The sequence below is a fragment of the Labrus bergylta genome, chromosome 2 (genome assembly GCF_963930695.1).
Source record: "Labrus bergylta chromosome 2, fLabBer1.1, whole genome shotgun sequence".
In the NCBI taxonomy this organism is placed as follows: Eukaryota; Metazoa; Chordata; class Actinopteri; order Labriformes; family Labridae; genus Labrus; species Labrus bergylta.
This window is the reverse complement of record NC_089196.1, coordinates 27,478,480-27,499,408: the sequence shown is the minus strand read 5'-3', so window position 1 is coordinate 27,499,408 and position 20,929 is coordinate 27,478,480. Positions and strand designations below refer to the sequence as shown.

The following is a 20,929-nucleotide window of genomic DNA, read 5'->3' as shown; positions in this document are numbered from 1 at the left end:
GCACTCTCCAGCAAACTTTAAAGACTGGAGTTCTTCCCTCCCTTGCAGAGTTTAGGAATTTGTTGTCTAGCCACTTTTTTCCAGTTGTAGCTGTTTTTACTGGATTTTTTGTAATCGATTGTAAGTGTTGTTGTTTTGCCTGTTTTTAATATGCTTGTAATCTTGATGGCGTTGGAAACGAGGGAAACCTCGATGTCCTTTTGAGAATAAACAAAGTTTTGAATTGAACAACTTCAAAAGTGAGGCATTAAAAACAGAACACAGACGCAGAAATCATTGATCAACAGCATCACGTTTAATGTAGAAAATACAACAACTGTTGGCACTCTTCTTTTGCTGTTATTAAAAACAATGAAAAACATAAAATCTGATATGTTGCATCGATTTAGTGGCGTGAGGGATATCAGTCGGAACATATTTTGATCAAATGACAGTTTCAGTAAAAACCACACGTGTTAAAAGATCAAACGTAACGAGACAGAATGACATCTCTGACCTCGTGTTAGTCAGCATAACAAACAATTTATCAGTGTCGATCACCACTCTGCAAGTTCTGAACATTTCCTCCAGTGCAGTTTGTGCTGTCGTTTTTTGCAGAGGAGAAGATATTAAAACATGAGAAAGAATTTAATGATGCTACAAAATAAATAGAAAGTGCTACAACGCCATTCGATCCTTGCTACAGTTTTTTTATTGTTGCATATGTTTGATATAATTCTGGATTAGATGCATAGAAAGTGCAATAAAAATGTGGCAAACAAAGAACGATTTGGCACTCGGAGGTTCACGAGGGGCTACATAGTTTGAGTCACAGTTCATTATTTCTTTGTATTTTTAGGGTTGATGCTAACTGGCACCACCCGCTAAACATGCATGAATGCCAACGTTAAAAACCGTTAGCATAAACCACAGTGAACCTTGTAAATACCGAACACACTGACATCAAACTGACATTTATGTGTCACTATCTGCTGAACCCTAAAGCCCGGCGTACACTGTGAGATTGTTTTAAAGTCGTGGTGAGATGTCAGCTCAAACCAAACGACTGATTCTTTTACGATGCACAACAAAAGCTCACGATTTATGTGCTCACACTGTACGACCTGATTGTCGGGCACGACTTGAGAGCTCACTTTAAATACGCTTTAAGTACCCTTTAAATCAAGATCGAGCATTTAAAAATGTCTCATATGCACGGCTCAAATACACAGACCAGCATCACACAAGCTAACTAACAAGCTGAATCATAGGTTAAAAAGGCATGCCTTCTGTTGCCATGGTGATTTCGGAGACTGTCACTTTTTGTGCAGGAACAATCAGGAAAAATAGTCTGGGGGGGCTCGTGTCCTCAGTGTACACTACACGACTGACAAAGCACCACCCTAATCCTCAAAATTTGGGTCTTATTCGGCCTGAAATCGTACAGTGTACGCCCAACTTTGTATATCCAGGTCCATCAATAAATCCTTCTTTTAAATGAATGTCACACATTAACCTCATCACAATTAAATGGATCTAAAAACATCCACCTCGCTACCCTTGCTAAAATGCAGGGCCCGACCGATATGACCGATACGATTTTGGGGCCGATATTAGGGAGAAAAAAAATCTGATACCGATATATCGGCCGACATCTTTCTTAGATATATGTTTGATCTAAAGAGATAGATAGATATAGATTTATACATTTATCACGTTGATTGATTAAATGTGAATCAAACACTTGTGGAAAAGACAAGATGGTCACTCAACTGGAAATTAACTGAGCAAGTACGTGCATCCTCGTTTACACTCAGGAGAGTGATGATGCTTGCGGTAATCTATATAGCGCCCTCTGCTGGTGAAAGAGAACTGCTAGTGTAATACAATAAAACTCAAATGAAATGCCATTTTACTGGTGAATAAACCTAATCATATCTGCGATAAAACTAGCCGACACCAAAAGTCACTGGACATGCTAATATCGGCCGATTCATCGGTCGGGCTCTACTAAAACGCTACATGATTCTGTAAAAAGGTCAAAATAACCACAAAAATCTGAAAATTGTAAACATGCATCATGTCAAACATGAATCTCGTTCAAAAAGTGACATTTTAGAGATATGTTTTAAGCCTGAGCATAGTGAATAGTTTAACGTGCTGATGTTTGTGAACTTCTTTACGATGAATGATGCATTCAACTCAGAGCTGGAAGTGACACGAGTGGACATCTTCATCTATGTCACTAAGTTAATAAAAATATTCCCTCCTTTCAAAAACAACTGTTAGACATCATTTTGTGTTTTATCTGTTTGTATCTAAATGACATTATATTTTATCTGCGTACAGAAGAAATCAATCAGAAGTCCTATTTGTTAGCATGGAAGCATTAGCCATCCTATGCTAACATGTCACAAGCTACATTTTAATGCTAGTGCCTTAAGTGCCTTAAACTTGCATTCTTTCTGATGGCCAGTAGGGGGCGGCTACACTAGCTGCAAAAGAAGTCTGAGAAAGTTCCCAGTAACGTTTTAATCGACTATGTTTGAAAACATCTCCCAGCCCTTCCTGCTAGTTAGCGTTTGCATGTCGAAGTGCAAAGACAGTAACGATATGAAACTGAAAACGATGAAACCAAGACTTCTGATTTATCTCTAGTATACCGTCTTTGTTTTACAGTATGGTGTCTTTTACCAGCCCTCCACCTCCACTATGAAGGGCTCTTTGACAGGGATCCTGCCGCTGTTGACGATCACACACTCGGTGTACGGCAGGTTCCTGTCGTTTGTGTCCTGGAGCTCGATGGTGTGAACCACAGCCTGCAAGAAGAGACGCACAGAAAGAGATTAGACTTACACCAGTCATTCTGTACCGTGCCCAAGTCCACCCCTAAAGTTCAGTTAGTTTGACTCGTGTGAATGCCCCATTCCACTCAAGCACGGTACATTGGTGTGGTGGAATTGGAAGAGGTGTGCTTCAGTACGGTACAGTTCTTGCACGAGCACAAGCACTGGTACACAACATGGACAGCCTTACTTTTGGAGAAATCCCGGGGTGTTCTGTCTGTATCTGACTAACATGACTAAAAATAAGCCACAAAGTCAGTAGAGTAGCGGTCATGTTCTCTGTGTTGTTCTCCAATGTGGGGACTTTCATTTTTATTTATTTTCGAGTCCGCCTGTCTTGTAAATTTAGCACGCTTCATAATTACGTAAAGACATGCATGTGTTGTATTACGACATTATGTACAAGAGGTGACCGTGCCCAGGCCCAGTTAGTCCTGGAGCAGTTTGAGTGCAGGCCAGCGGGGGAATGGGGAGGGGGGCAATCGTGCTTAAGCAAGGTACGGACAACATTGCTAGTGTGTGTGCGCCCATAGAGTCGAATAAAATGTAAAAGTTTATATGTTAAGAGTATGTTTTATATAGGACGTCATCTTCAACAAACAGGGCTGTTATTTCTCCATTACTGCGAGTGTATTATAGATTGTGTATTCACATTCTGGAGTAAACTACCCAGTTTAAAATCTTTGATTCGGTCATCTTGAAAATACTCCATTTTGTTTAACCTCCTCCATTTTTAGAGATAATTATTGTGATTTCTCTGCAGATAGCTGGAGCAGCTAGTTTGTTTAGTAGAGTTATTTGAATTTTAAAAGTATGAAGTTTGAATTTGTATCGATATAGTTCACCATCACAGTTTGTTCAGCTGTTTATTTTCTGTTGCTGTTCATATATTTCCTGCAGATCAGCACTGTGAGAATAAACTGAGTAAAGAACTTTTGGTCAGCTTTGATTCCAATGATCGATAATAAACTGTGAAATCAAACGAACCTTTAAGTGTTTCCTTAAAGCAGTAAAGACTCCTTCATGCACTAATGGATTTAGAATAGGATATATTTCAGAAAACCTGAAGACTCATAAATAACTCCTCCCACCTTACCCCTACCTGAGCTAAATACTTCCTGTATGGGCGGAGTCTGACTCTTACCAGGAAGTCAGCTCAGAACAAGGAAGCAGTCTGACCTCATGGTCTGGATTGTGTGACTGAACTGTGTTTAAAGTATTTTTATTTCACTGTCAGAAGCAGAACGTGTAAAACATCCGCAAGTTTTCACTCACCATGCCGTCCAGAACTTTACCAAACACCACGTGTTTCCCGTCCAGCCACGGAGCTTTGGTCGACAGGATGAAGAACTGAGACCCGTTTGTGTCCGGACCGGCGTTCGCCATGCTCACCTGGTACATGAACACACACGCACACAAACAGCGCTCATTTTCATTCATCAAATGTATATTTCAGCTCATTCAGCTAGCTTAACCTACCGTTAGCCCTCATCACATAGGTAGCTCGACAGAAGAATCATTCAGTTTTTTTAATATATTTTTGGCTCATTATATCGAAATGACGAGGTCAGCGCCACGTCTTGCTGGTTAATTCCACACAGTCCGTACACACTGTGTTCTGTCAGCGCCACGGTTTTGCTCCATCCGACGGTGTGCACCTTAGACCACCATGGTCGTTGGCACAGGTTCTCAAGATGACAAAACAACTAGCAGATCACGCGAGAATTAAGAGAACGACATGCAAACAACATGTTGTTTTGACTTGCTGAGGTTGATTTGTTGTTCATTTGGTTCCCTAGTTTGATGTAAAGTCTGTATATCGTGTGTCATTTTGAAATTGACCCGATGATCTGTGCGTTTCCGTGTTTGTTTTCCTGTCTGTAGCGATCTGATCTACGCGTGCTTGTCTAGACTCTGTGTGTGTTTGAGACAAAGCACAGCGGAACGGCGCTGCTGGCACGCTCCAGAGACGGACCGCATGGCGTGCTGTGGGCATACGAGCATTAACTAGAGTGGGATTGAACGGCGCCGCAGTGCGTGGCGCTGGTGGACCATGGTGTGCACAGAGTTTGTGGAAATTGGCAGATGAACTCACCCAGCCTGCTCCTAAATGCTTCAGTTTGAAGTTTTCATCTGCAAAAGTTGTCCCATAGATGCTGTGACCTGGATGAGAAAGAATCCGGTCACTTTGAGGTGGTTACCAGTTTAACATGAAAAACACGAGAACCTTAAAAGTTATTTAATATGTTCTTCTTTAACCCGTGTGAAGTTAACAGGAAATGTAACGTGAACAAACACGTCGCCGAGTCTTGCAGCACAAAGAGACCATTAATCACTGACTAATGTGAGTGACAGCCCTGTGAGTGTAGTCAAAACTTTGTGGAACGATAAAAAGGTTCTGAACACACAGAGAATGGGATTTAACAGCTGGGTTACACAGTCTGATGAGTTTCTGTGAATGTTTCACTGTTTTTCTTTTACAGAAATGTTTCTCATGTAAAAGGATTTCTGTAAGACTTCAGAGTTTAGTTTCTCACCTCCGGTTCCGTCTCCAGCCGTGAAGTCTCCTCCCTGGATCATGAAGTCTTTGATGACTCGGTGAAACTTTGTCCCTTTGTAGCCGTAACCTTTCTGCAGAAACATGAAAAAAAAGATACAATTACCACGGCAAACCAACAGGTGTTGCAGTGATGGAAGCGGGCAAGAGAACTGGTTCAGATAGAAGTGATTGTACCCGACCTAAAAAGCCTCTGCATGTTTCTAATAAGCTCCACGAGCAGAAACGTGCTCAAACTAGGATCAATATTGGAGATGCTTTTGAAAAATGGAGAGAGGTTAGAACACAGAAAGGTTTACAGACCGATGCAGAGCTGGATAAACACTGAAGCTTCAGTGTCCACCACATGGTGACCTGAGTGAGCATCGACTCTAGAGAGGAGGGGCGGAGGGGGGAGACAGCTCTCTACAATGTTTAGAATCTGGACTGCAGATTTGACCCATTTGTTTTAGCATCTCTACACTGGCTCCCTGTGCGTTTTAGAATTGATTTTAAGATTTTACTGATTACTTTTAAAGCTCTCCATGGCCTTTCCCCCAGCTATTTATCAGAGCTTTTAATACCTTACAAACCCAAGCGCACATTGAGATCCTCGGGCAGAGGTCTCCTGGTGGTTCCAAATGCAAAATTAAAAACAAAAAGGGGATAGAGCATTTTCCTGTTTTTATATTTGTAACTTGTTTTTGAAAAGTGCTCTATAAACAAAGATTACTATTATTATTTTAAACACTAGCGGTCAGAGTAACATATTGCTCCTTTAAGAGATTAAATATAAAGGCTCGGTATGGTGGAACAGTATAACAGATTATTTAAAAAAAAAAGTTTGATTATAAGCCTCGATGATTAAAAAGTCCTCCTGATGGAAACTCTTTTTTGTTTTTAGAGTATGATGTCCTCGCCTGCAAGTCGACCGACACTTTGAGTGTGTTTGTACAGTTTATAAAACACAGTTATGATCAAGTACGATATTGTGCGGTTGTACGTGTGTGGGGGATTGCATTACACCATCCTACCTACCTCTCCGGTTGCCAGGGCGACAATGTTATTGACAGTGAGTGGGACGACCTCCCCAAAAAGGCCGATGACGATCCGCCCCACCTCGTGCCCCGCCACTGTGATGTCAAAAAACACCTGGAGACACACACACACACACACACACACACACACACACACACACACACACACACAAGCTGTCAATCAATCTGAGGTGTGGAAAGACAAGAATAACTACAGCTCTTGGACCATACTAAATATGTAACTTAATTTATTTTAAACAGAAACTTAAGACAACAACAACAACATTTCCTTGTGTATATTTGAGAGCTCTGATCTTCACTTGAAGATTTTCTTGGACTTATCCAGTTCTTATCCAGTTTTTTCCCGTTTTAGTATTTGTGCATGTAAACATCATATAAGCCCTAATCACAACTTTGAGAAACCTGATTGTGCGGGGATCTGTGGCATGGGTGTATTATTGGAGGCGGAGCCACGTTGATTCCTGCTCATTGGTGCCTGAAGTAAATGAAGTCTGACCTCCGTGTGTAAAGTACCTGGATCTTCCCCGTTACCGGGCCCATCGAGCACGCACACTTGGAGTCGCAGCCCCGTGACTCTGATGCAACAAAATATCTCAGAATGCAGATGCCATTACATTTTACAACTTTAAGGACCTAATGACTTTAAAAAGTTGTATTTAAGTGTGGACATCGGGGGTGTTTGATGAACCTCAACAAAATTCATCCACTGATTTATCGTCGTTTCTTTCCAAATGTAGCTGTAGCCCAATGGCATCACGTGACGCTGCAATACCAGGTTCAGGTTCAATACCAGGTTCAGCCGCCGTGTAAAATTGGCGCACTTCCTAGCGGCTGGGTGTGTACGCTTTACCTCGCTTTATTACAGCTGCTGACTACCTGCGCAGGTACAGTCCCAGCCAAGTGACGTATCAGCAAAACAAACATGGCAGCAGAAAGAGGGATGAAGAAACTGGGTTTGTCTTTTGGTAACGAAATAATTAAATGCGATTGGAAATTTAGATGGGATGGAAATGCTGACCTGTTCAAGTCTGCAGTAAACGGGCTACAGGATGCTGGTTACCCAACACGCACGGTGGAGTAGCTCAGATCGTGTTGGAAAGTCCTGAAGAAACATTACAACGTGACCAAACATCGGAACAAACCAGAGGAGGCTCTGATCCAACAACTTAAAAACTTTCACCAAATCTTAGACGAGGCGCCTGCGCAAATAAGACGCAGTAAGCCGCCGATGAAGCAGCGGGAGCAATTCGGGGATGAGTGTCTTGCCCAAGAACACATTGTACTGCAGAAGCTGGGGATTGAACCCTCGACCTTCTGGTTGAGAGACGACCGACTCTAACACTGAGCCACAGCTGCAGTACTCATAAACATGTTACTATTTATCATGAATACGGGGATATAAAAACACAGGTTTGTCTGTATGTAAACACCATATCCCCAAAATGATCCAACCAGGATGAGGCTCATAACCAGGATACTCAAGTCCTCACTATCTGTCATCAACTCCCTCACTCAGTGTTTATTTATTAAGGGTCTAATCACAATAACAGACCAATTAATAATTGTAAAGATGATTTTTAAAGATTAAATATCACAATCTTCCACTCAGTACTTACTGTTTACGACCTGAATGAAAAGTTTGAGCAAAAAGCCCCTCAAGCTACTAGTTTGTTTTGTTATAATTTTATTATCATCGACTCTTCATGTTGATAATCTCTCTTAAAGCAAACACGTTTTTATAATGGCTCTTTATTGATTTGTTTATTTATTGTTGAGGCTCCTTTGTGGAAACGATTTATAGCATGTGACGCATATAAAGTGATATTTACGGAAGCCTCCATGGTTCATATTTATATTGAGGTCAGGGCTTCTGTGTGTGTGTGTGTGTGTGTGTGTGTATCTTTTATTTGTGTGTATGTGTGTGTCTGTGCGTGAATGTGTGTGAAGCCCGCAGGCGAACGCATTGCGCATTAAGGGTCGTCTGAGTGGACACGTGTACAGCTGTGCGCGCGTGTGTGTGTGTGTGTGTGTGTGTGTGTGTGTGTGTGTGTGTGTGTGTGTGTGTGTGTGTGTGTGTGTGTGTGTGTGTGTGTGTGTGTGTGTGTGTGTGTGTGTGTTGTCTCAAATATTCTGGAAACATCTGTTCCGGTCCAGCTCCCCTCCTTAACACCGAGCACTGTACGCCGGTGCAGTGTAAAACGGTCACTCTCCATGCTCCGGTTGCGCGTAAATAAGAGAGGCTACATTTGAATGCAGATAAATGCGGCAGATTTCTTCACCCACCTTCTCGGTGACTTTCGGTCCCGTCCGTGAAGCCGCGGCGGCGGACACCGGCTGCAGACAGACGGCGGAGAGGACGAGCAGAGCGGGGAGGACCGTACGGTGCTCCATCTTTTACCGGAGAGAGCGGCAGCCGAGGAGGAGAAGAAGAGGAAAGGCCCCTGATGGGACTAACAGAGATGGGCAGAGGAAGAAATCACAGCGAGTCACAGCTGGGAGGCTGGCCGGGAAACAGCGTTCCAAACACGGCTACATCAGCAGACCACTCCCCTCATGTGGGCGGAACCGATGTCAAAGCTCCGCCCACCTAGGAGAGGAGGAGGAGAGGATTCAAGTGGAAAGGAAAGGATAATAAGAAGGAGCTAGGAGAAGAGACAAGAAGAGAGTATTATTAACATGAAATACAAGAGAAGGAGGGAGGGAGGGTGAGAAGAAAGGAAAGAGAGGGGAGGAAAGGACTTATGGCAAAATGGAAGGCGAGGTGATAATTAAGGAAAGGTGACATGAAGAGGAAACAGAGGGGAAAAAGAAATAAAATAATTAAGGGACATAAAGGTTAGACAATGAAAGGAGGGGATTGAGGAGAACAGGAAAGGAGGAGAGGAAATGGAGCAAGGGAATCAGAAGGTAGGAACGAGAGGCGACGAAGGAGTAGAGGAAATAAAGGACACAAAAAGAGGAAGAAAGGAAGGAGGCAAGGAGGCAGAAGAAAGGAAGGAGAGGAGTATCAAATTCTTATTGTTAGAGAGACGATGGAAAGATACATCCATGGTTCCCAACCTGTGGACTGAGACCCTCTGAGGGGTCTGATGGTGAACACATGGGAGGCCGAAGGGGAAAACAACAGATTTGTAACTCAAACAAATAAAAGGTTAGCCGTCCTGTTTGTGTCGACCTTTAACATGCTGAGCTGATGGAAGCAGAAACATGTGTGTGTTTGATCATTTGTAGGAACGAGCAGAATGTCACACCTGTCAAGGCTGAACACACCTGCAGGATCACACGAGTAGCTGCAGACAGAACGCAGGTGGTAGGTTTCTAAATGAGAGTTTGAAAATGATAAATCCACCTTTTTTATCAACAAACATGAGTAACAACAGGAGCTTTTCATAAAGTTGCACCTGAGTTATCATTAACAACAGCGCCCCCTAATAATATATAAATAATAGTCTTACAGTATTACCAGGTTGTATATTTTTATCCCTGAAAATATCATAGACTTTAAATATTGATGTATGAAGCCTGAGTGACGTCACCCATCTGTTCCTGCAGGGGGCGCTGGAGGCTCATCGGCAGCCGCCACCATGTTGGAACTAGGTTTCAGTCAACCTAACGACAGGCTGAGAGCTGGAGTTGAGGCGGGTTTTAAGCCTCCTGGCAAAACTTTAAATCGCGCCCACCTGTCAATCATGTCAGCTACGCGCCTAATTATAGATAACACTTATCGTTCATAAAATCAAAACGGCGCCGTTTAAAAAAATGCAACTCCCTTACAGTGTGTGCCAGTGATGACAACAACTAATCAGACCTATTTGGTTTTTTGAACCAGGCTGTAAACATCTTAGGAGGAGTAACAGAGAGAATCACTCCCCTGATTCCCAGCCAGCTTCGACGTCGTTTTTCTGTTATTGTTTTGATTGAGAGCCCCCTGGTGGCTGAAGTTACATACTGTGCGTTTCACATGACTAAGACTTGAAGCAGTAAGACACGACAACATTTGGGCTTCCCAACCTGACAAGACGTCAGGGCAACACCGCGTCTATAAGGCAAATATTACATGTCGTTGAATTTCTGATTCCTGATTTGAAAACACGTCGTTGCACACAAAACATGTCTCCACTGTCATGTATGATCATATGTTTAAAGCATGAGTCATGTATGTAAAGGACCAAATGTAAAAGCAGCGACGCTCCTGAAATCAAAACAGGAAACAACTTCACCTCGTCGCTCTGCATTTTGATTTCTTCTTCCTGAGTGACACCAAAATGAATTTCCCAGCATGCAGAGATCGATAATCAGCTGCAGTGGTTGTTTTTTTTTTTTAAACAATAAAGAGAGAAATAATGAAGTCGAACAGACGAGTGTTACAGCTTAAAACACTTTACTGCATTAAAAACACCTCAGAGCAGTGTGGCTTCAGCTGCAGCAAATAAAGCTGAAAAAGAGAACCGAAGTCCCCGCTGAATACACGTCTATAGAGATGAATTATAATAGTCAGCCTGCCGTGACCTTAAAGCCACGGCCGGGACACACACACACACACACACACACACACACACACACACACACGCACGCGGTTATCGGCCTCCTGTCAACACTGCCGTCCATTCGTCTTTTCTTCCCGCCATCCGCTGAATTAATTAAGCGGAAATGTAAACGTTTTAATTGAATGTCAAAGCGGGACCTTAACAACATGCTCCTATGTAAATGAAAGTGACACGGCTGTAAACTACGATATTTATATATACACACGCCAAGGTTACGGGTGGGGGGGTGTGCAGGTGTGTGTGTGTTTGTGTGTGTGCGTGTTGAATGAACAGGGGACACACAAACGTTTTAATTGAATAACCATCACTTGGTTGCTAACTAACCCTCATGGATTTCACACGGCCTCAATTATCCCCGAGTGGAAATGAACCCTTTAAACCTTTAACTTTCCCTTAAAGAAGAATTCAGTTTTTTTTATTAACTCGAGCCGCGGTGTCACATATTTATCTCATGCACCCTTTTTATAAATCCAATCAATTGATTATTTATTCTTATTTTGTGCACCATTTTTATCCATTTCATCCATTTTACCAAACTTGGATTACAGATTTTCTGCTTCCCTCGTTAGTGACCTTTCGGCAAATTTCGTTTTTTTTAACCAAGCTGTAAACATGTTACTTTATGCTGTTAAACAGGCTTTTGTTTTTGAATGGTTGTGTATGTGACTTCCGGGGCTCTTGGAGCCAGCCGCAAGTGGACACTCGAGGAACTGCAGGATTTTGAACTTCAATGTTATCTTCATTATTTAACACCAGAGGTTGTGCTTGGTCCTGGCATCAGCAAAAGATCTAGACCATGAAATTGTTGCCTTGAAAAGACAGGTCAGATTAGTTTCTCCACCCTTCTTGTTGACAAAGTTATGATAAGTCCCGCCCCTTATTAATTTTGATTGGTCGGTGAGGGAGAAGCGATGGTTAAGAGCGTTTCAGTTTTTTAAAAGTTGAATTATCAACTGAGAGCGCTGCTGTGAGTACAAGCGACAAAAATCAGCTGATACCGATCACTTCTTTGTACTCAGGGTGCTTTTATTTTGAAAAATGTTCTCTCCTTTGTTATAATTTAAAAAAATAATAACTTTTTTTCTAGAGCACTTTTAACTTTAACAAGAGTTGACCTTGCTTTGAGAAAAATTACTCTGATGGTTCTCCTCTTTGTCTTCATCACATTTTTTATTTCTAATAAAAATGGACGTCATTAAATTTCACATTCAGACCGTGATAAATCGTCTGTCTTTCTATTATTTAAAATGTAATCTCCCTCCGTGGTGACTCTGACCCTCCTCTGAGTGTAAACTGCAGCTGTGCCGCGTTCTCACTTGAAGGAATTTGCCCCTTTGCTAAATGAACTCTTGTTAATATTGTGTTTTTTCTTTTCCTGCAGCCGTCTAAATAATTAGCTTTTGTTGTAGAAAATGATGAATTTGGGCAGTTAATTTATTGATCGTGGGGCTCCTGCGATGTGCCTCACTTTAGAGAGCCATTAATCAATGAATGAAAACACCTAATTCTCCTCCCGCTCTGCTTTTCCCTTTTTTTTCTGCACTCTTGTTGTTTGTTTTCTGCTCGTAATAACAGAGGAACCCCGGCAATGATACGGAGAAGATCTGTGATTATGGACTAACTAAGGATGATGATGACAAATCATACATTCAGCAGATTAAAAAAGATGCAAACAATTAAAGTTGATGCAATAAAAACAAAGATTAAAGCCTCAAAAGTGATTTTATTTCAAAGCATTAACGCAAATATTGATATTTTCTGCTGTATTAGTGAATCTATTAATGCATTTAAAGGTCACATATTCTGTAAAATCCACTTCACCATGTTTCTCTCACACTAATATGTGTCTCTAGTCTGTCTACAAACCCCCCAGTGATGAGAAAAATCCATCCTCCCCCTCTTCTGCCTGCTCCACTTTTCAGAAAATGTGTGCTCAAACAGGCCGTTTGGAGATTTTCCCTTCATGACATCACAAAGGGCAGTAACCCCTCCCCCAGGTGGGTGACACTCCCACAGCTAGGTGTTTGTTCTGAGTCTGCCTTCTCACCGTAAACAATAGGACATGGAGCGAGAAAGCCCGAACCACCCAAGTCCGTCCAGAGAGGGGGCGTGGTCAGACACAGCTCATTTACATTTAAAGCTACAGACAAAGAAACAACCTGTTCTGAGCAGGGCTGAAATAGAGGGGTTTATAGACATGATCAAATACAGGATCAGAGTGGATTTAGAACAAGAAACTTCACACACATGTTTTGAGGAGCTCTGAGACTTATTTACACTGGATGAAGTGAAGGAGAATATGTGACCTTTAAAACACTTAAATAATACAATCAGAACATTTTAATTAAAGTTCAGTACAAAAGAAGGAGACAGGGGATCTCTGTCCATTTTAATGTACAGTCTACAATAGAAACATGAATGTATGATGAAGTGATGTCTGCAACCAAACATCTGACCCAAACATGTGTTTTATTGAGGTAGGGACCAGCGATCTGAGTAATTGTAGAATCAAGGAGTTTGAAGTGTTTTAATGGAGAAAAAGCCGGAATTCAAACTCCATCCCTCGATTCTTTATTAGCTGCCGTCGATCTTGAACTTGCGTTTCAACCAATCAGACGGCCGGTTGTTGCTCTGCATTCCTCAACGCTAGAAAAGTCACTTTAAGCCGACAAGAGTTCATTTTCAGACGCTTATGTTTGTGTTTTTGTTCGTTATCAATCCACCAGAGGTCCCAAGAATGACAAATGGGGCCTGTCAGGGCAACGCCAGTCATAACAACACACACACACGCCCACGCGCACACACACACACACACGTTTACATTTTCAGGCATTTAGCTGATGTTCTTATCCACAGCAGCTTACAATGACTGATGTGCACACGTAACTGTATGCCGTATGCTCCACATGCATTGTGGGTGCATTGTGTGTGTGCATAGTGTGTGTGTGAGAGCGTGTGCTTGCGGGTGTGTGAGTGTGAGTGTGAGTGTGTGAGCAGCAGACGGGTGGGAAACCTTGGGGTCGTGGATAACAAGTCAGACCCAGAAACACAATGAGCTCGGCTGTAATCTATCTTATCCTAACACACACACACACACACACACACACACACACACACACACACACACACACACACACACACACACAGTATAAAAGTGATGGTTGTTAAAGGGGCTGATGTGATTTGACGTTTGGACGACCACCGTCTGTCCAGACTGTCCAAAAAAATCAACCATTTGAGGTTTGTAGTTCATTAAAACACTGCTATTCTGTTTGTCCGATATTTGACTAAAAAGTCTCCAAAAGTCTTCAACCGTACCAACACGGCCCAGAGGTTAAAGTTCAGTGACTGGATTTGCTGAAGTGACACCTAGCAGCTCCCACCTGTCACTCAAAGAGGCCGCGCCCCCTAATTCTACATCACTTTAAGCCTTAAAGACTTCATATAGATGAAAAAGATCATCCTGTTGAATTATCATGAAGAGAGAAATAAGCTCTAGTGACCAGAACTGTTTTTTTTACTGGGCTGTAAACATGTTTATTTCTACTGTGAAGTTGGACATTTTATCATAGAGCTCTATGGGGACTGATCAATGGCTGTTTATTAAAATGGACAGAGCTTCTCGGTCTCCCTCGGTTTCACTGATTTGAAGCCATGATACCACCATGACGGGTGCTGACATATTGGGATTGTGACGTAATTTGGAGCACAGGAAATCGTACCGATAAAAAGTCAAAGATCTCTCATGTGAGTTCGGGCCGCAGGAGAACGGATTCTTCTGTCGATTTGAAGCAGACGTTCATGGTTAACGGGAAGAACGATGTCTATAATGTTAGTTTTTGTCACATTTCTATTCACCTCTCCTCCTCTGATAATCCGAATGCTGTGAACGCTCATTTGACAACAGAGCTGACAATCATGATTCTCTCATTTTTATATCAAATTACAAATTAAAACAGAACGATGAACACATAGACACAAATCATCATGATAATAGTAAACATTCACGGCAGAATCTGGGTATGAGACAAACTTATTGGACGTATAGTTTAACTTTATGGTTCGACCCGTGTCCCATTTGTTAACATGGAGGAGGAGGGGTTTAAGACCTATACTGCAGCCAACCAGCAGGGGGAGCTCTATATTATTCTGGCTTCACTCTCAGGTGACTCTCGCTCCGTCCATCTCAAAACACCATATATGGGATTGACTCACTTTTGGAGACAGCCTATAGTGGACACTTGGGGTACTGCAGTTTTGTAGGAGTCCCTTTATTTGTCATCAAACTTGTATCACCGCTCCTTTTTGGCCTTTTACTTTCACCTGCATTTTAGTGGATTTGACCTTTTTGTTTGTCCTCCTCCAACTAGCCACATGAATTTGGAATTTCGAGTCTGTTTGCCATGTAAGTGAGGTTCATTTGTGCTGCTGTGAAAGCTGTCAATCGAACTCTGGTGTGGACCAAACAACCGTACAAAGACCGCTTGAAAAGATGGTTCTTGGTCTGCATTTTTATCAGGCATTGTTTCGGTTAGTTTGTAGTAAGAACATGAACCGACCTCGATCCGACCTAACTGCAGGAAGTAACCACCTTGAGCCATCTCTGTTCAACATCACTGAACGTGTTAAAGATCACAGGCAGACATGACGGAGCTTCAGAAACAGTTTGGGTGGATGAGCAGGTCCTGGTTCAGGACGATTAACAACATCAACATGTTATTTTCACAAAAATAATTTCAAAAAAATTATGTATATTTTTTTTAAAGTACCTGATTGGTTAACGATGAATTTCCAGCTGTGTTGGGTCACATGTTTGTCTTTGTGTATTTAAAGGCAGGGTTGATAATTTTCAAAAATTAGCGTGATTTTGAAAGTAGCATTCCCTCAGTGCTCTGTCTGTGCCCACCCCCTCCCCTCTGTGCTCCCTCTAAAGCCACGCCCCCTCACTTACATGAACGACCGCCGTTGCTCCAGAAGCCGACCTCAGCTCATCGCTTGCATTGTGTCTCGTTTCATGTCTCATTTAGCGATAAGTAAACTCACAGTATAAACTCCGTCATCGGTGACGCACTTTGAGGTAGAGAGCGAACAGAAAGACATGGAGGTGTTTGATTGGTTCATCAGATTGATACCTCATGGCAGACATTGGTTGAAGTTTTTATAGGTTTACAAACGCTACAGATGACGGATTTTCTTTGTTCCTTTTTCAGAGAACATGAGTTATTAATTTCTGTCAGGACCTAAAGACAATTTCAACCAAAATCTAGAGAAAATTACCAACCCTGCCTTTAAGATGGCGACTCACAAATTACGTGAAAGTTGTAGTCTGAGGGAGAGCATGTTGGCTCGAAATGTCACTTACTAAATCCTTCAAACGGGAGCTTCTTGGAGCTTCTTGGTGCTTCTTGTGACATTGTTTTGCTTTATCTACTCGTGTTTTTTTGATCCAGCGGCCACTGAGGGATGTGCGTGTCTTTCATGTGGTCTAAATTTGACATATTTTAGAGGAAGGCTTAACAGACATTTGCTGAAATGTATGCAGGTTTTGCAGATGAATTAAATTTGTTACTGTCATCTGTTTCACACTAAAGAAGAGTCAACCACAAGTTATAGCGTGGAGAGACAGTGCATCACAATGAAGATGTATTGATCAATTTAAGAATAAAATACTAGAAACAGAAAGAAAACACGTCCAGTTTTATTCATCACACACTCTCTACAGTCCAGTCAACCTTTAGCCTCTATGCTGTGGTAAACACACACACACACACACACACACACACACACACACACACACACAGATTTACATGTAGCCTACAGTGTGCTGCTCTGCATCTGTATCTGTACATTTGTTCCCAGTGTCAATAAAGATCTTTTAAATTGAATTGAAGCGAGCTGAATGTGGAGGAGAAAAAGCGGAGGCCGTAAAGAGGAGAGAGAGAGAGATGGAGAGAGGAAAAGTGAAAAGAGGAAAAACAGACAGAAGAGGAAGAGGAGGAGGAGAGAGAAAAGTGTGCGAGAGAAATAATACGTGTGAATTAGAGAGGGAGAGAGACTACTGGAGATAAGAGAGAGAGAGAGGGGAGGGGAGAGGGTAAGTGAGAGGGGCAGAAGGAGGAGGGGGAACAGAGAGAGAGGCTCGCGCAGCAGCTGCTCTGGTAGTTTTGGCTCCGGAGACGCGCAGGACGCAGCGAAGTGTCCCGGCTCCCCTCGATGGTTCACCGCAGTCCGAAGGAGGGACAGACCTTCCATCGCTGCCCGGAGATCAGCGCCGAGGAGCCGCCGTACTCACTCTGACAGCAGTAAGCCTTTCCTGCGCTTCTACAACTTTCACTGAAAAAAAGAAAAACAACAACAACAACAACATCAAAAACAACGGGGGGGACTCCGGTAAATCCAAGCGGAGCGTCCCGGCGTCACTACACCCACCAAACGCTTTCTCTGTCCGGCAACAGGACAGCACATCGGACCGCTGATCTCACTTGGACTTAACCGGAACATCCTTTTTTTTCCCCTCGAAACTTTTCCGCATGAGTCTAATATGTGCGTGACTTAGAGATCGGTTGGTTATTTATTTTTAGTGGGTTTCCTTTTTTTTTTGTTGCGCTTGGTGTGCGTAAAATCTGCGTTAAATCAACCCGAGAACCGCGCGAGCGGAGCAGTGCTGGAGGCTGGAGCGGAGGGTCAAACAGGCTGGACACACTTTAGAGTAACACGTTTTTTATTGGCTGTGGAGTTTATACAGATTTTATGTCTCAAATGTGGTTTTTAGAGACCTTTTGAATTGTCGAAAGGTAACTCACTGCTCGTTTTTTATGAAAGTTTAAGAACAAAAAAACCCCAAGAAGAACGTAAAATGAAGTTAAAGATTAAGGACTCATGCACGTTTTTTCGAAAAAAAAAATAATAATAAAAAAGCAGGATTGCTTTAATGCATTTTATATCTTTTTAAAAACCACAACTACTTATTTCTGTAAATACCAAACGCTGCAACAACTCATTGATGTGTTCATGTTAACCTGTGGAGAGGTGGAAACACGTGTGGTTTCTGCAAATACATTTTAATGCACAGATGAATATAAAACATATTAAATTAATCTCCAAACTACCTGAACTATTCACCTCAAAGAGAGCAAATTAGGTCTTATATTTAACTTTTTCTAAAACTCTGTATTTCCTCTTTGTAAGCCGTGAGATGCTGCAGGCTGAAACAGAGACGCGTTTTCACTGAACAGGACGATTTGAAACTCCTGAAACATAACGCACTTATACCTGATAATCCTCCTGTGAAGTAAACATTTAAAGCAGGAGGTCTGTTCTAACAGATATGGATTTAAAATCTACATTCATGGAGGGAGAAGAGATTTTGAAAATGCTTTTAAGATTCTGCAAAAACTGAAAAATAGCTCTAAATCTTTAGGTTTAAACTCTGCTTCCTCCTGACTCCATTTACCACCAAAAACATGAAAATAATGCAGTTATCTTTTTACCTCAATGTTCATATATAAACGTGTTTTTTTGTACTACAAGAAAAATCTATGAATATGAATCATCTTCTGGAAACACGAGCAGACTGGAGAAAGTGTAACTTCAACAGGATTAAGATGAACTCCAGCATCTCGGCTGTACATTTAACACCAACAAAAAGAGGCCGTCACTTCCTCATTTTCTGTGTGAACACCTGGAGTCTAAAGTAAAGGTGAAGAAGTGTAAAACAGGCGGAGGTCACAAATCTAAAGTTTAAACTGAATGAAAAGGTGAAATGTTCAGGTTGAGTAAATTAGATGTTCAAACACTTTGTGATGAGATTAGATTTTTAGTCTCAGTTAACGGCCTGAAAGTGATTTTAGAGTGTGTGTTCTTTTTCAATGTAAACCTGAAACAGATAGTTACTCCTCCGCTCCCTTTGTGTGTGTGTGTGTGGGCATGTGTGTGCGCGTGTGTGTGTTTGGTTTGAAATCCCTGAAACAGAATTCAAACACACATTCGACCCTCTGTGTTTCCCGTACATGTTTAACACCCTGCCCTGACCTCCTCTCTGCTCCTGTGTGTTTTGATGCTGATGATTGACACCTCCTCTCTCCTCTCTCATCCTCTCCTCCTCTCCTCTCTCCTCCTCTCCTCCTCTCCTCTCTCCTCCTCCCTCCTCCTCTCTCATCACAGCGGCCATGTTGAAGCCGGGCGACCCGAGCGGCTCGGCCTTCCTGAAAGTGGACCCGTCCTACCTGCAGCACTGGCAGCAGCTCTTCCCTCAGGCGCAGCTGAAGCCTCCTCTCTCCCAGCAGCCTCCACATCCTCAGCCTGACCGCCTCTCCATCCCCGTGGACAGCCTGCGCCAGTCCCGCCTGCACAGCCACCTCCTGGCCTCCTCACACTGCACCTCCTCCTCTACGTCTTCTTCTTCAGCAGCTCTCGCCCCGTCCTCCTCCATCTCCATCTCCACCTCCGCAGGGATCTCCCAGCTCCCCGTCCCCCAGCAGATCGCCCTCTTCGGGCAGGCGTTGGCCCCCGTGTGCGCCGGTCCTGGAGGACCAGCAGGAGGAGGACCGGGAGGAGATCTGATCGTGGTGGTCCCTCAGGAGAACCAGCAGCAGAGTCACAACAACCCAGCAGCCGCTGCGGGGCTCCTCCATCATGCCAAAGAGCAGAGCTGTGGGGGGGTCAGCGTGGTGTCGTCCAGCGTGAAGAGCAGCGGGGGAGGAGGAGGAGAGGAGGGAGGCAAAGGAGCCAGGTTCAAGCTTACGTCAGAGGAGCTGGACTACTACCTGTACGGACAGCAGAGGATGGAGATCATCCCGCTGAGCAACCACACGGGAGAGACCAACAACCGTACGTACACACACACACACACACACACACACACACACACACACACACACACACACACGCACACACACACTCTCCGGATGACGGTTCCTTTGATTCTCTACGCTTTTATCTGAAATTTGAGGGAGGGAGAGGCAGGGGATAAGAGGGAAAGAAGGAGGACTTTCTTATTGGAGGAGATACAGATTTTGTCTTCAACGTTCGGCAACATGGTGCACGTTTTGTTTACAATTTTTAGTTTTTTAAACGCTGCTTTATTTACATCCCTTCAGCTCTCCTCACATTTACAGGATCAGCGTTCAGAAGATGTGTTCCAAAAAACTTCTAAGTCATTTTCTTTAATCTATAGCTGCATCAATCTCTCTTCATCAGAATGTTCTCATCATGGAAAGTTCCAGATTATTTTCATAATATTTACATTTTTTCTCAGCAGTAAGGATCCAAAACTTAATTTCCTCCAACATTTATTATAAAAAGCATCCAGTCAGTTTGACTTCAATGTGTTCAACAAAATAAAACGTAAAAATGTTTTATGAATCCTTAACGCAGATCTTTAAATTCAATCAAAGCTGCAAAGAACTCAACCGGACAAACTTTTTATACGAACACTAATTATTTAATGTTTGCTTCACATTTTAAAATGAAGACAAAAAATAAGAAATAGCCTAAGAAAAAAAGTTCAAATTGAGAAATAACGAAATACAACAAAAACAATTTAAAATCCACAAATTACTAAAGTCTCCTAAAGTCTAAAGTCACATTTAAAATGTTTATTTTTAAGAAAAAGCATCAACATCGTTTTTTAAATTTTATTGTTTCAAACATTCTTATAAAATCAGCGATTTAAACATTATTTACAGTAAATGTTTTTCAAACAGGTTTTTTTCAGCAGCCTGGCAGGAGTTCAGACCAGCCAGAGTTAATGTTAACCAAACCTCGTTCAGATTTTGGTGAAAAAAAGGATCAGGGTTTACACCTGTGTGTCCACACACACACGCACACACGCACACACACACGCAAACACACACACACACACACACACACACACACACACACACACACACACACACTCACGCACGCGCGCTCATTTTAACGTGGTTTAATTTGTCATGCACGCGCTAATGGGCCTATTTGTCT

At 42.5% G+C, this 20,929-nt stretch overlaps 2 protein-coding genes across 3 annotated transcripts in view; one reads left to right on the top strand and one right to left on the bottom strand.

Annotated features, from left to right (window-relative positions):
* Nucleotides 1-273: 273 nt before the first annotated feature.
* On the bottom strand, nt 274-8,983 carry ppic (peptidylprolyl isomerase C). The gene is made up of 6 exons (XM_020653548.3): nt 8,703-8,983; nt 6,400-6,513; nt 5,363-5,456; nt 4,921-4,988; nt 4,101-4,217; nt 274-2,798 (listed from the first exon to the last, which is right to left on the bottom strand). The coding sequence occupies exons 1-6, from the start codon at nt 8,808-8,810 to the stop codon at nt 2,670-2,672; spliced, it is 630 nt and encodes a 209-aa protein (XP_020509204.1). The 5' UTR covers nt 8,811-8,983; the 3' UTR covers nt 274-2,669.
* A 7,831-nt stretch (nt 8,984-16,814) lies between these two features.
* The window catches only part of prdm6 (PR domain containing 6), a 69,948-nt gene continuing 65,833 nt past the window's right edge, over nt 16,815-20,929 (top strand). Inside the window, exons 1-2 of one of the 2 annotated variants that reach the window (XM_065950452.1) lie at nt 16,815-17,268; nt 19,130-19,795. In XM_065950452.1, the coding sequence (XP_065806524.1) occupies nt 19,135-19,795 (661 nt within the window). In that variant the 5' untranslated portion in view covers nt 16,815-17,268; nt 19,130-19,134. The remainder of the gene's footprint in view (nt 17,269-19,129; nt 19,796-20,929) is intronic. The other variant, XM_029281114.2, reaches the window with a different exon arrangement.